Source organism: Callionymus lyra, chromosome 6, assembly GCF_982586985.1.
Source record: "Callionymus lyra chromosome 6, fCalLyr1.hap1.1, whole genome shotgun sequence".
Lineage (NCBI taxonomy): Eukaryota > Metazoa > Chordata > Actinopteri > Syngnathiformes > Callionymidae > Callionymus > Callionymus lyra.
The window spans coordinates 10,001,931-10,016,749 of NC_141823.1; the positions used below are offsets into that span (position 1 = coordinate 10,001,931).

General features: G+C 37.5%; 2 protein-coding genes across 3 annotated transcripts in view; both read left to right on the plus strand.

Annotated features, from left to right (window-relative positions):
- The window catches only part of tox3 (TOX high mobility group box family member 3), a 57,619-nt gene that overhangs the window by 28,396 nt on the left and 14,404 nt on the right, over nt 1-14,819 (plus strand). For both annotated transcript variants that reach the window (XM_087793537.1, XM_087793538.1), the window contains exons 2-3: nt 5,597-5,647; nt 13,381-13,632. In XM_087793537.1, coding sequence (XP_087649663.1) covers nt 5,597-5,647; nt 13,381-13,632 — 303 coding nt within the window. The remainder of the gene's footprint in view (nt 1-5,596; nt 5,648-13,380; nt 13,633-14,819) is intronic.
- The window catches only part of sall1a (spalt-like transcription factor 1a), a 369,520-nt gene that overhangs the window by 24,850 nt on the left and 329,851 nt on the right, over nt 1-14,819 (plus strand). The window lies entirely within an intron of this gene.

Genomic DNA, 14,819 nt, shown 5'->3' on the forward strand with positions numbered 1-14,819 from the left:
GAGTATCTCTCACACATCGACGCACAGATCTGAAGGTTGTGTGGTAAGAGGAGACGCTCGAGTCCATCTCAAGGCACATAATTGCTGGGTTTCCATTTCAGTGTTTTTGCAAAATAAAAACAATATTTCAACGTGAGCTTTGAACATGTTTCCAACCTTTTAGCGTTTGGTTAAATATCCTTCCTTGAAAGGCTCTAATTATTATATATAGGAAGAAACTAGTCCTTTTTTTTTACAGTTTACAGACAGTACTTTGAGTTGCCACGGTGACTCATGGTGATATTTGCAGTCAAGGTGTACATCAAATATGCAGTGGTCCCTTGTTTATTGTAGGGGTTACGTACTGAAACCCCCCACCTTGAAACAAATCCAACAAGCAGTTTATTTTTTTCAATTTAATTTAACATTAATAGAACATTTTTGAACTTGCAAACTCAACATTGCATTTGAGGTGCCATCCCTTAACACCCCCTGTCAGTAAGGGTGACATCCATGGCTATCGTGATGCTAAGCCAACCAATCAGCAGCTGTCGATCACTTTCGCGAATGGCAACAAAGACGTCGAATTCAAACACAGTATTGAAGCGACCATTCAGCCGTCACTAAATGGAGTATTGGATCAAAAGGCATCTTGGGAGTTTACTGTCTAGTGTTAAGGATTGTCTCAGGACCAAGATGACACAAAGGCTGTCTTTTTGGTATCCCTTGTCTGGGGTAAAGGGTCAAGGCCAAATACCTCCCTGGCTTCTATAAATACATATGCAGTGGTGGAGGTCGTTGGCCGTGACCCTTGACACAAGGTTTACTATATTTGTTTTCAGGCCTCTGGGTCACCTTGACCCTGAGATAAGACAAGGGTTAAACATGCGGTACGGTGTGCAAAAAAAACAACAATCTGCGAGACCATGGTATGTGTTGAGGTACTAGAGATAAGAATAAAAACTTGAAAGCGTAAACAATATTGACAATATTTGTGGGAGGAAACTGGAGTTGCGATAGAAAATGAATGGACCCAGATTATCTGTAAACACAGTTAACTTAAGCTTGTCTTTTAAGTACCACAAAGAGACATTTTAAAAATGAGAAAACCCAACATGTGTACTTGTTCGTGTCGCATTAAAAACTCATCGTCGTCACCGCAGCAGGTCACGCTGTCAGCTCCGCTAAAGCTTCTGGATTTTGTTGTTTTTTTTGTCTTTTTGTACGGTCGTTAATTCCCGTCACTGGTCGTCCACATGGTGGTTTGGCCCGCGACTCTTGTCCGACTCGTCACATCATTTTAATTACAGAGCCCTCATTGTCTGCGCTGACCCATTTCAGTTCACTCTCCTTCCTTCAGCTGCGCTGGTTCTCTCCAATCACACTTAATTTCATCTGGCATTTGACTCAATCGGCGCCGAGCGCGAGGTCCAAATGTCTCCTCGTCGGACGGCGGCGTCTCGCAGGAACCCCTCTTAATGGCGCAGATTGATAAAAGTGGCCTGGGAGCGCTCTGCAAATGTTAGTCACAGCTCTCCGCCGAGAGCCGGGGCCCCCGACAGAAGATGAGTCTAAGAGACGGGGAGCTGTGGGAATTCCACACCACTAATTAGCTTTTGGGTTGAAGTTGATTGTGTTTTGGTTAATGAAGCTAATGCGATCCAGATCAATGTCCTGTGCTTACAAGCGTCGCTCTCGCAGCGCGGCTGGGGTTTTTTTTTTCCGCCACATGTTCCCCGATTTGTGGTCCTCGACCGCATTAGCCTGTTGAGTGTCTAACGTGAGGAGTAATTGATTTCAATGTTGGGGTTTTTGAGGTCATGCTTTGGTACGTGTTGTTTTTTTTCTTTCTAGTGAACGGCAATGATGAAAGAAGTCATTGACACCAGCACCGCTAATGTTCTGTTACAATAATAATGGATCCAAGGTTCTTTTTAAACACCACTGGTACTTTTGTAATCGCAAAAAAATGCATTACATAACCTTTGACTGGATAATTACTGATATTTGAGTTAGTTTTAGCTCATTTAGTTTAACTAATGTGATTACTGTCGACAAAGAAATCATCTTTATTTTACTTTGGACTTGAATTTCAGTCAGCCTGGTGGCCAGAACTGGTATTACTCCCGGGCTAGCACTAGCTCCCTATATCGCATTGTTTTCATCGATAATCAGTGTTTAAGTCACAGTCTTGTGATTTTTCTTTAATTAAAAAGTTACTATAAACCTAGTCTAATATGAATCCTCTAGCTATAGTGTAAGCCGTTACTTAAAGTAACGTTTTTTTTCCCCTAATACACTCATTGTTGCTCATAATATTTCAGTTTTCTCAAAGGATAGAAATGATTGACGGATCATTTTTGTCCACTTACAATTTTTATCCTGTGAATACAACTTTATTGACACAACCAGTTCTCTGAAGCGATGTTCATGACGGTCCATATTAGGTTAGAAAATAAACCGATCAAAGGCTTTCTTTATTTCATAAAGATCGCCCGTTGTGTTGCTTAAATGTTGCTTTTACTGTCACACATCTCTTGCTTCCTGTAAGTTTCATTACATCACTTGTGCAGTTTGTTATTATTAGTATATTATTATTGGTTTATTATTATATTGTAACAGAATTCATGATATCGCCTTAATGTTATCATTCGATATAACATGGTTACAACTAGTGTACTTTAAAGAATCGGCCAATACATTATGTATCGAAATACACGTATCAACACTTCAATACATCTGTAGTATTGTCGAGTACTTGACTCTGGTGTTACAGAATTCACGGACCACATGACTCTTGACAAAGTCGTAACTGCTTTTATTTGTTTTTGTTTAAAACCAAAATATGTCCAAAAAAAATCAGCTTTAAAAGCCGCTGGAGACGACTGTATCCTCTCGTCCCCAGTCATCACCGAGATGTCACAGGATTTGATTGTTCCTTTAGCTGCAGAGGACGTAATGACTGCTGCCATCTAGTGGCTTGTAGTTTAATTGAAACACAAAAATCAAGTCAATCATGTTTTCTTCTTAATTCTGAATTTAAAAAATAATATTTTCTTACACCTCTAGTAAAAACCATCCCTATATGGCACGTAAAGAGTTGTAGACAAATATATGTATTAATCAAGTTTTCACAAGGATACGGTGAGGATGAAACTATTGTAAACTCCTGAAAGACTCCGCCATCGCTCGACGAGAAGGACACAATGAAGAATCTCCGCCATATCTCCTCCGAAAATCAGAGCAATGTTCCGAGAGCCTGAAATAGAGAAGGGTTATCTGCGAGACTTTAATTTGTTAACCTCCAGATGAAGGAAGTGAGAGGGCGGGAGCAACACTTGACAGATAAGCTTCAGGTTAATTACGGCGTCTGATGTGTTACGAGCGGATCACAAAAATTACCCAACATGCCGAGGTGCTGGCGTCGGATGTAGTTTAGTGTGGGGCGACTTCAGGTGGAACCAGAGGCCCAGAACCACCTGCTCTCAAAACTGTACTCATCACTGTTAGCGCTTCTTCCCCTTTTTCTCTCTCTCTCTCTCTCCGGGGCACAGACTAATTAATGGAATCTACTCCTAGATGATAATTACAATGTCATACCAACCACTTGAAAGAAGAGAAGGAGGAAAAAATACCCACAAAGGCAGAGAAAATACACGAATGCTTTTGTAGCGATGATCTTAATTTGCAGCGCTATTGCTTAAAGTCTTCTTTTTTTTCTGTTAGGCTTTTTAAGTCGTAGCGTTTAAGCGGGGACGACTTTAATATACATAAAAAGAAGAGATTCTATTGAGGCTCCGTGAAGACGCCGCCGCCCGCGAGTCTTTCTCCCCTTCAAAAGTCGTGTGGTTGGGATCAGAGCTCACAGAGAGGTGCATTGTTGCTGCCGGGTCCAGCTGCTGGCCCGTAATTCTTCATCCTGTGTCCTATTGTTCCTACCTGTCACCGGGGCTGTGTCTGCAAAGAAAGGAAGTGGCTGCCATTTTGCCCAGCAGGCGATATGTGTGGGGGGTGCGTGGGTGCGAAAACATTTCATATCCTACCAAAGCTTTGTAATGACAAATGTGTTGTGTAACTTCTCGTATGATTTGTAACCAAGACTTGGATAAAGGACTTTTATTAAGTTAAAAATAACTCTCTAAACTAATTAAGAAGTGATATAACTTTCATGGTTTGACCAGACCAGGACCATATATTTATTATATGTATTATTCTGTGGAAGTAAAAAAAGGGGGAATAAATACTCACAAATGAGTAAATTAAAGTTATTTAAATAGTTAATTGCTGTCTGTAAATAATAAAATAAACAATGAGCACATAGATGGAAAAAAACAACTGTATTTTGTTTACATTTTATTTGAATTCGCAACAGATTAATTGAAAGTGAAAGGCTGAAACTTTTTTCCTGACCGTATAAATTGTGAGCCGCTCTAGTAGAAGAACTCACATTTCTTCTTCGATCCTTAAAACTCTTTACTACCTGCCAGTTTCTTTCAGGATGAATTTTAAAATGCTGGTTCTTACCTTCAGAGAGACTCCTGTGTTTGTCTCGATGGTGTCTTGACCTCTTATGCATATATTTTATTGGGTATTGTTTTAATTGTTTAAGTGACCCGCTTTGTGACCCTGGTCTAAAAAAGCGCTTTACAAAAATTATTTACTTACTTACATATTTGAAATGGTCCACATTTGGCCCGCGGGCCGCACATACCCAGGTATAAGAAACTAAACAGTGAGAAGTCTTATTTCCCTTGAAGGATTCCAGGATATGCTGCTAGAAACCAACTGTATTATACTAATAATTTTATATTAAAAAAGAAAACATAGTTTATATAAAAGCATCTAAATAAGTGAGATTAAAAATCACAATTAGGTTTTTAAAGTTGTACATTTCTGCATCATCAGCAGTTTTTTTCCTCTGGACTTCGTAATAAGAAAATAATGCCGATTTAGGGAATCACTTTTAATTGCTTATTGCTTTCGGTTGCTGAAACAAATCCCACTTTCCATCCCTGATATTATTCTCATTTTTATTCACGCAATACCAATAAATAGACAAATGCTAATACTGGTGTAATTGCTTTCTAAGCATTGTTGCGAGACTGTTATTGAAAACGGGGATATTAAAAGTGTTATTTTTTCTAACCACTTTCTGTTTTAATCAAGAGGATCAGGTTCCTCCCGGATTAGGAAGATCTCATTACCCCCCTCCCCCAAAAAAAACAAGCGTATTAAAGCAAGTGGTGGCTACCCTGGCATAGGTTATTCAAAGTTAATAACCTGCCACTGCATCTGGGTTCTTCTCTTTGTGATGCAAACATATTCTTAATTGCTTCTCCATACGGCCCCTGAATGGCGTCGGGGGGCCAGATTCTTCATTTCCCCCGGACTGACTCGGCCTCTCACACGCCTCTCGTCGTGTCACAACGATGGCGAAGTGGCAACGCTACTCCGAACGAGGGGTTAACCCCGGTGTGTAAACATTCCCCCGGCCAAGTGTCCACTATCCGTTTGAGTGACGGGTGTCCATTATGAAGGTGGCAACTGGAGATGGTCGAAGATTGTATCTCGAGACGGTTGAGTTGATTGTTTTTTTTTTCTCTCTCTTCATTTGCAGTTCCAGAACAACAACTACATGAACATGACAGAGGCCATCGCTGCTGGAGATGTGAGTTGTTGTTTTTTTTTCGTCCTCAACATGTCTCAAGCTGTCGTTGTACAGAAAGTATTTGCACGAAAAAAAAAAACATGAAATGTCTTCGTATGACAGCACAAAATACATTTGAATTCATGTTTCTAAATATGTCATTGTTGTTGTTTATTGTTTTTTTTGGACATGTTGTTTTAAATAAATATCACACTTCATCGTAGTTCACATATTACATGCATATTTTAAGAAAACATTGGATACATATGAGAGAACAAATAAAATAGGTTTTGTTTTTGTTTTCGTCAAAACACTTATTTCTGTCGTGGAATTACAGTATTTGTAAAACTAATACTATTATTTTATTTTTTTTAAATGAACTTTATACAGTAGTTACATTCACATAAAAGGCTAACATTTACAAATAATTATACAATTACTTAATCTAATAAATATATGTTTTTTTTTATTTCTATTGCTTCAAAGAATGAACACGTTACTCTTAGCAAAATTAATATTTTTTATAAATTTTTCTTTTTCTCAAAATTTAGAGAGTATAGTATTTGGCAAGCACAAGTAGAACACAAAAAATACTTGCTTTTTTAGTAAAAATTAAATAAAAAAAATCGCTGTATTAACTATATAAAGTATATATATATATATTTTTTTTTTTTTACTTTTTAAAATCAATATTAAAAAAAACAAAAAACTTAATAAGTTAATAAGGACGATATATAGTCCAGGCCTACTAGCTAACGTCTAAATAACTTTTAAACGATTTTAAACTACACAGGACAGATTAGCCATTAGCTTAAAAAGCTTTCTCATGTCAATTATACAGTGATTTGAAATGTCTCTGGAAAGAAGGTTTAATTTTTAATGGAAAAAATAAATCAAAAGTACAAATATACTGTATATATGTTTATATGTATTATATCGGCTGCTCTGCAGATTAAAGAATCTCCTTGTTCCTACAGTATCATAATACTGATCGTTGCCCTTGTACCGTAATACACATCAATCGTGTGTATCGTTAAGTGGATCAAAGTAAAACTTCTGGACTCGATGAGCTACATTTACTGAACTCCTCTGAGACCTAAGAGCTCAAGTAAGAAAAACGGAGAACATAACTCAGCAACACTGGAGATCTACAGTCCTTCAGAGTATACAGTCGGAGAGCCAACACTGAGCCAAATTTAGCCTTTATTTATTCCCTTTCTACCCTCTTTGCTGAGGAAAAAAAAAGCACCAAAAATACCCAACTTGTCGTCGTTCAAACAGGTCTTTCACTTTAACAAGACAGATCTGGGTCCAAATCTCACTGCTGGGTGTCTTTAAGAAACTCCTGAGGAAGATCTGGAGAACTCGGAATCATGGAACGACCATTGGGCGTCATTAAAAAGAACATATCTTGTGTAACACTGAGGCGAAGCCAACGTGTGGTGAGATCCGTCACCCCCTGTGGTGAGGGTCCGCTGACTTGAGCAGGGGTGATAAAAGGGGGCGGGGCAAGAGGGTCGTCCTCAATAATAATAAAAATCCGACTCGGCTTATTTGCATTTTTATCAAAAGGAGCAACGGCTCGGAGTGTTTGGGCGCAGATGGTTTTGTGTTTCCCTGGAAAGAGACATTGAGGAGACGCTTGAAGGATGATGTTTCTATCAGAGACAAGTTGCAGAAGTGGATAAAAGACTCACTCGATCGAAAAATCGTTTCATTGAGACATGTGCCATCACGACAGAAAGTACTAGTTCTGTATTATTTTATCAATTATTTGGTCATATTATTCAAATACTGAAACATTTAACTTGATCAAAAGTAATGTATTGCTTCAATTTGACTGTGGTCTATTTACTGATATGAAACATGAAACATGGACTGTATTTCTTATTAAATATCATTATATACAGTCTTTTTTGAATGTTTATGATAAATAAAACTTAATCCCAGGTTTTTTTTTTAACTCTTGAACTATAGACACAATTATGTTCTTCTACCTCTTGCCCTGTGTAGCTGGGATTATCTTGAAGCCCTGGCTTGTACTGGGAATATACAGATAAAATTGATGACTTTACAGAAATTCAGTTATGATCGCAAAACATTCAAGATAATGAACCATAAGCTTTAAATATTATATTAATTTTACAGCTATTTGTTTCACGAAAATATATGATATCAATATAAAATGAAAAATAATAAAATACTTGATTTGTTTATTTGATGGAGGAGCCTTACCATGAATAGCTCTGAAAGTAAAAAACAGTATTTTAAAATTGATCCTGAAAGAAACGAAATGTGAGTTCTTCTACTAGAGCAGCTCAGAATTCTCGCTGCAGAATTTTGTATGAACTGCAGGCAAGACAGATCCTTCTTGTTTAGACACGAAAATAAACTGTTACAATAGTCTAAACGAGACACAAACGCATGGATCATAAGACAAAAACATATGTGAAGATGTAAAAATGACATTTTATATTAGTATATACGACCCGTTAAATACAATGCATCGCATTAAAGTGCTTGGCTCGGATAATCTATTTAACAACATCGATTCTAAACGCATCCATCTCACTGTAAATTGTGAATGACTCAACAGTGAATTCTAGATGACGCCTCTCTTCTCCTCGTGCACTCAGGCGTCAGATAAGATGACCTGCCGAAGCTGACATCCTAGCAGCCGATGCCTTCCTCGTTTTTCCCGGTGAAAACGATCCAGTGCTCCGAGATTGTCTTCCACTCACAGGGATCACTTTACGTTTCCAATCATGTTAGCGACGCGTAATGAACTATAAATATGTAGAAATGGCCTCGGAATGATCCAAGTTTAAAACAAGGCTTATTAAGGGGGTTCAGAGTGTCATTGGAGTAGCTGCACTTAGCCTCGACCGTTATTAGAAACCAGATCCCTGATCCTGCCTCTATTGATTCGGGCTCTGGTTCTGTTCAGTAATTGCATGCTGCTGCCTTTAACAGGTCTGTGTTATTGCATCTGTGAATTACATTAGGCTAGTTATCGATGGTCCAGAAGTATCGCCTGAAAGGATTCCTTTAAAACTTTCTCTCTTGTTGATTGTTGTGCCAGCTGGAGAATATAGCATTTTTTAATAAAATCTCATCTTGTAAAAGAAGCTCTGAATACATCAGACTGGCTGGAATAATTGAAAAATAAAAAAATAACATAATGCTCAGCAGATGGCTTTTGTGAAAACTTCCATTAGGGTAAGAAGTATTTATTTGACAAATAAATCGTTTTTAATCATCTGCTGCCAAGCTGGGAGGCAGTTTGTCTATAACAGGTTTTTTAAACCTGAGAGCCTGTTTTTTGGAAGTCTATTAATAATTGAATCTCTGTTCCATAGTTAATCTTAAAACCAGGGGACTGGTGGATTTTTATGTGGTTTCACGGTGAATAATCATCTAATTTAATGTGTTATTTTGTCTTAGAAATATGTTCCATCTCGACTATATAATCACAACTATATAAATAATAACATTTTATTTAAATTATCTTTGTTCCTTAATAGAATATAATTCAATCTTGTTGGGACATTGCTGTACAATTAAATTCCATTTTGCATCTCCACACCATCACTACAGTAAAGAAAACAAAACACATAATACACATACAGTATATGAACAAAAAATTAATTAAGATTGACATTTTGTATTTTAGATAAAAATGAAATGAATATATACTTAATAAATAAATACGAATTCAATAATTGTACAAAAATAAATAAATCAAACAACAATATATATGTAATTAAAATAACATTATCAGTGTAAAGGAGAAAATAGTGCAAGGGGTACAAAAAAGTGCAAATAAAAAGAATACATCATACTTTCACTGCGCTCCTGCCTCCAAATTCAGTGTTTTAATAGCACAAGGAATTAATTGAGTCCCTGAGTCTATTAGTGTTGCATCCAGGGAGGGGGAAATATATGATCAGTAACTTTAAATTATTACCTTTAAACATTATACCTGAGGGGATCATTGCACGTCAAAATGTTCTTTTTCCATCTGAACTTTAAAAAAAAACTAAAGCAGCGGAACATCATGTTAATTTTGGGTATTTATTGATAATTTTTGACACCAGTGTTGGTACAGATATCTTTACTTTGATACTGGTTCCTGAAAGATACTTTTTTCCCCCAATATTATTGGATAAATTGTTTAAAAAAAAGATTACATAACACATAGTACAAATCTTGAGTTAAAATGTTCGGCTTTAGTACATTTCCAAGCTTTTTATTGTAGAAAAACTCTTGCTAACAAGTGAAAAATCATTCTGATGTTCACTGCCTTTGTCACTGTTCATTTCTCCTTCAATCCTTTGTTACTTTCCCGGTTGTTAGCGTTTCGGTGGGTAGCACAAATGAAGTTCAATACAAGATCTTAAACACTTGAACTATCTCTAGATTTAAATCATGACACAATATAAGCAAAGATGAGACACAAGTGTCTCTGTTGTGTGTAGTTTCAATTGTGTGTAGTTTCACTAGAAAATATCCTGACAATCGTGCGTTTGTTCAGCACAACAACAAGACATGTGTAACCGAGGGAGTCCACGCTGCGAGCGCTCGACTCCTCTCTTGTTTTATACCCCTGAACTCTGATCCTGTCAGCGGAAAGATAAACACTCGCTGGCACTTGTAGTTCCTGCTGCGCGATCACTCCCTCGCCGCGTCACGTCCACACACTCGTACATGCAAAGCGACGGCTGAAGCTCTTCGGGAAAAGGATCATCTGCTGATGTGACGCAAGTGGATGGTGGTTCCTCTAATCTCTGACCAGAGCCCCTCTTAAGCCGCCCCCGGTGCTGGACTCTGTCGAAGTAACACACTGTTGACACTTTTCCTTCCAGTCTCAAGGCTGACGATTGTTTCGGCGAAATAATAACGAAGATTGTTAGTGAATTGGTTTAACTTGATCCCTGTGGTGGTCAACTTTCTTTCTGGCGTCTCTTCTTTATCTGCCGGGATGTAAGAATATCACAGAAAAATCTAAAATAAGTTAACGCAGTATTGAAGGTGAGGTTTTTAAGGAAACAACAACAACTCTTTAGACATTCTAAATCATACTTTAATACTATCGTAAAGTACCTTCTTCCTCGTTTTTGTCTTGTTTATTATCACAGTCGAGAGATGATGAGGACCTTTAAAAGAAAACTGTTACAAAAATATTGTGGGAAAATGTAGCAGGATAGAAGATTGTACTAATATGTAGTGAAGTATAAAAGTTTTAAAATATTATTCCTTGTAGTTTCTTTCCACCACTTTTTATACGTCAACGTTTTCGTCCTGTCAGGAAAATCTATTTTTGACTTAAAACATAATCGTTTTATTTTCTTTAATTGTTGCAAATTTGTGTTTATTTGTTTATTTCAAAATGTTCCCATTTGTCTTTGTTCTTGTCATTCTTTTCTCCATAAATCCTTCTTCATTTTTAACATGATTTAACACTTAAATGTGTATTTAAAGCATTTTAATTTATCACTAGTACAATCTTGATTAATGATTAATCATCATTTCAAAATTATTTTGGTTTGCATTTTAAAACATTTCACTTTTTTAAAAACTCTTTTGGTCCATGTTTGTTAATTCAAAACATCTTACATGTTTAGTTTGTGTCATGTGACTGGGCGGTTGGAATTCTACTTCAACCTACTATCCTTTTCAACAATATTTCAAATGCTAAAAATAAAGGGTGTGGCATTATAAAGATAAAACAACTTTGGGTAACAGATGTGATTAAAGTCGCTATCAGTGTGTCTGTTTTCCGCAATTTATACTCTTTTAAACAAGAAGTTTGTGTTAATAAAAGTTCTATAATGTAGCTCGTAGATGGAAGAATGATAATGCGGCTAATAATAGCCTAAACGGCCGCCATCTTAGTGACATAAATGGAAGTTACGTCAAATTTTAGTTTGAAGTTCGTTAAAAAGTAGTAGAAGAAGAAGCTGTCGCGTCATTTCCGGTTAGATTTGATTTTAGAAATACTATGTGTCAACATTTTGCGCACTAGTTAGTACGTACACTATCCTGATGCATACTAATCGCCAGTGCACTAAAATAAGTATGCGATTAGAGACACAGCCCTGTGCTGTATCTCAAATCGCATACTAGCGTACTAAAAGTTAGTATTTTTAGTACGTTAGTGTGTCTCAATTCTTAGTATGCGAAATTTAGTGCGCCATGCATACTAAAGTGGCGTTCTAACACGCCCACAAAACTAGCATGGTTCGATAGACACTAAACACACTAAACAGCCGCCATTTTAGTGACGTTTTAAACGGAAGTTACGTCACATATAAATGCATATATATGCATATACTTAAATGTGTATTTTCAGCAGCAGTAGGAGGATAAACACGTCTTCGCTGCTGATATCAGCTTAAATATCTCGCGATTATTTAGATTCTCATATTTTTTCTTTATTTCTTTTTCCAAAGTTGCAATACGTGCTGCCAGCAGGTGTCGGCGATAGCGTTCAAACAGCTGGTTGAAACATCGTTAAATAGAAGTAGAAGAAGAAGCTGTCATGTGATTTCCGCTTAGTGTGTAGCTTCAGGGTTTGATTTGAGACATACTATCTGCGGAGAATTTGCGTACTAGTTAGTATGCATACTAAACTGATGCATACTAACTTCTAGCATACTAAGATTAGTATGCGATTTGAGACACAGCACTGGTGTTTTCGGATCGGGCATTGATCGGGGTCAAAGGGCTTCAGGATCTTTTGTGGCGACTAACCTCGTTCACCAGCATCCCTTACAAGGTCATGAAGCCTTTAAAAGCAACTTTAGGAAGCGAGAAAACGACACAACAAACATCTTCCTTTTGATTCGTTTCTTAAACCAGAGTGAAAAATATGAGTCGAAAAGAAAAAGGAGTGAGACACGAAACACTGAGTGAGGAAGAAACTCTTTTCACTGCCGTTATCACTGAAATTCATCAGCGCTTGTAAAGACGTCTTCTCCCGAGTAGGTAATAAATTAGCTTCAAGTGTTTGTGTTCCGGCGCAAGCATGGGTGGCATTTATAATCCGCCATTAAGATCCTTGTTGGAAACGTTACCTCTGTTTTCTACTGGAGGAGGACAACGGAGAAGATGTCTTGTAAAGTGAAAGCCTAGTTATATGAATAGTTCCATTTCCTTCAACCTGAGAGATAAGACTTGAGTTAATAATCCCTCTGTCGGATTCGGCCACCGACACAGAAGATCTTTTATTTCTGGACCCCTTCGTCATTCTGAAGATATGAATATTTTAGCCTTTTTTCCCTTAGAAGAGCAGTTTAACGCGGTACGGATGAAAACAAGACCAGAGTGAACGGACCCATCTCCAGCAGAGGCACATAAGCAAATTAAGTGTGTCCGAAAGCTTTAATTCGTAAGGCAGAAGGATTAGGCTGTTTGATGAGCAGATTTAAAGGAGCAGGCAGGGGAACAAAATGAAACACTTCTGGCCAACTGTAGTAATCTCTGCGCGAAAAAAAAGTTATTTAAACGCATCTTTCTTTGACGTACATATCGGCAACTTTTCCATCCCAAAAGATTATCATGGATTATCTTCCTCATTCCACCATGATCGTTGCTTGATATTAAGGAAGTCTACTCCGGCGACTGAAGGCAAATTTTAAAGAAATTATTCAACCAATCCCTCGAGGTTTCGATCTTGCAAACACCATCTGGAGGACTGCAAAGGTTCCATTGGGTAGTCTCTGATATCTCTTTTTTATTTTATTTTATTGCAGACATTTCACACGCCCAGTTTGGGAGACGAGGAGTTTGAGATCCCTCCGATCACGCCTCCGCCGGAGATCGAGTCCGGACTGGGACTGTCGGACGTCGACACGCCTTTCCCGACCATGCCGGAGCCGCAGACCCAACACCGGGGTTCTTACATCCCACAGTTCCCCCCCCAGAGTCTGGAACTGCCGTCCATTACCATTTCGCGTAACATGATGGAGCAGGAAGGGATGTCGGTCAACAACGGCCAATCTGTGGTGAGTTTGCATCAGGGGCCTCATCGGGGGTCAACTTTTAACGCTCGGGTTATCAAGCTAGCTGTGGACAACAACGCTGAATTGCCTAAAAAGTCAAGTAAAAGTAAAGTAAAAAGGATTATGTTCCTGATCTTTTGTTACAGATGAATCTGTACCAAATAAGGAGCTAGCGTGATACGATACATATCGCAATACAGGGGCAACGATACGATATATTGCGATACTGTAGGAAAAATGACATTTTTGTTTAATTTGATTTGACACAAAAATATGTCATAATATCAGCTTAAAAAGCTGCTTGAGTCAACTGCATCCTCTTGTCCTCAGTCATCGCCAGGATATCACAGGATTTTTTTTGTTCGTTTAACATGACGCAATGACGGTTGGCATCTAGTGGCCGGGACTTTAACTGCGACCAAAAAATGTACAAACGTTAGTCGTTATTTTATTCAAATATAAACCAGGAAAGAATGATACAAATAAAACATGATGTCAAAGCAAATCTATACAATATTTTATTTATTCCTCTGGAGATGTCTTTCGGGAAATTGGGTTCAAAGCAGACGATAGTTTCATAAAAACAAGAACAAAGTGCAAATAAAATAACAGTAAAGTGCAAGGGAAGACAATGTGATAGTATAAATATAAATAAGAAGATATTTTCTCACACCGAGTACCAATAAAGTTTTTTGAGACAGTTCACACTTTAAATTCTGGGATTACAAATTATTATTATGTGTTTTTCAGTGTTCCACTTAATCTGGATTATAATCTTTACAACAGATTAACACCAACTCTACTCTAATCCAACAATAAGCCACAACAACCGACATCAAACCCACAAACTGATACAGCCATCGTTGTATTTGAAATCTTTGTTTATTCGAGCAAATACTACCAGTGATCACACTGGGGACGTGACCAACATTTCTAACTGATGGTGTAAACTGAGCTACAAAGTACCAGCATGCATCTGGTTCTGATCAAGACCTAAGCAGACATCCACTCAGAAATGTTGTTTTCTGTTTGTATAATGTTTGATATAAACTTTTGTTTCTTCACGTTTGCCGTTCTTTAACTAATAAGTACAGCTGTCATGATATAGTTATGATAATACAAGTGATAATAAGTTAACAACCTTAAATAATTATTGTTTATTTGTGTCATATTAACCTCGTTATTACTTT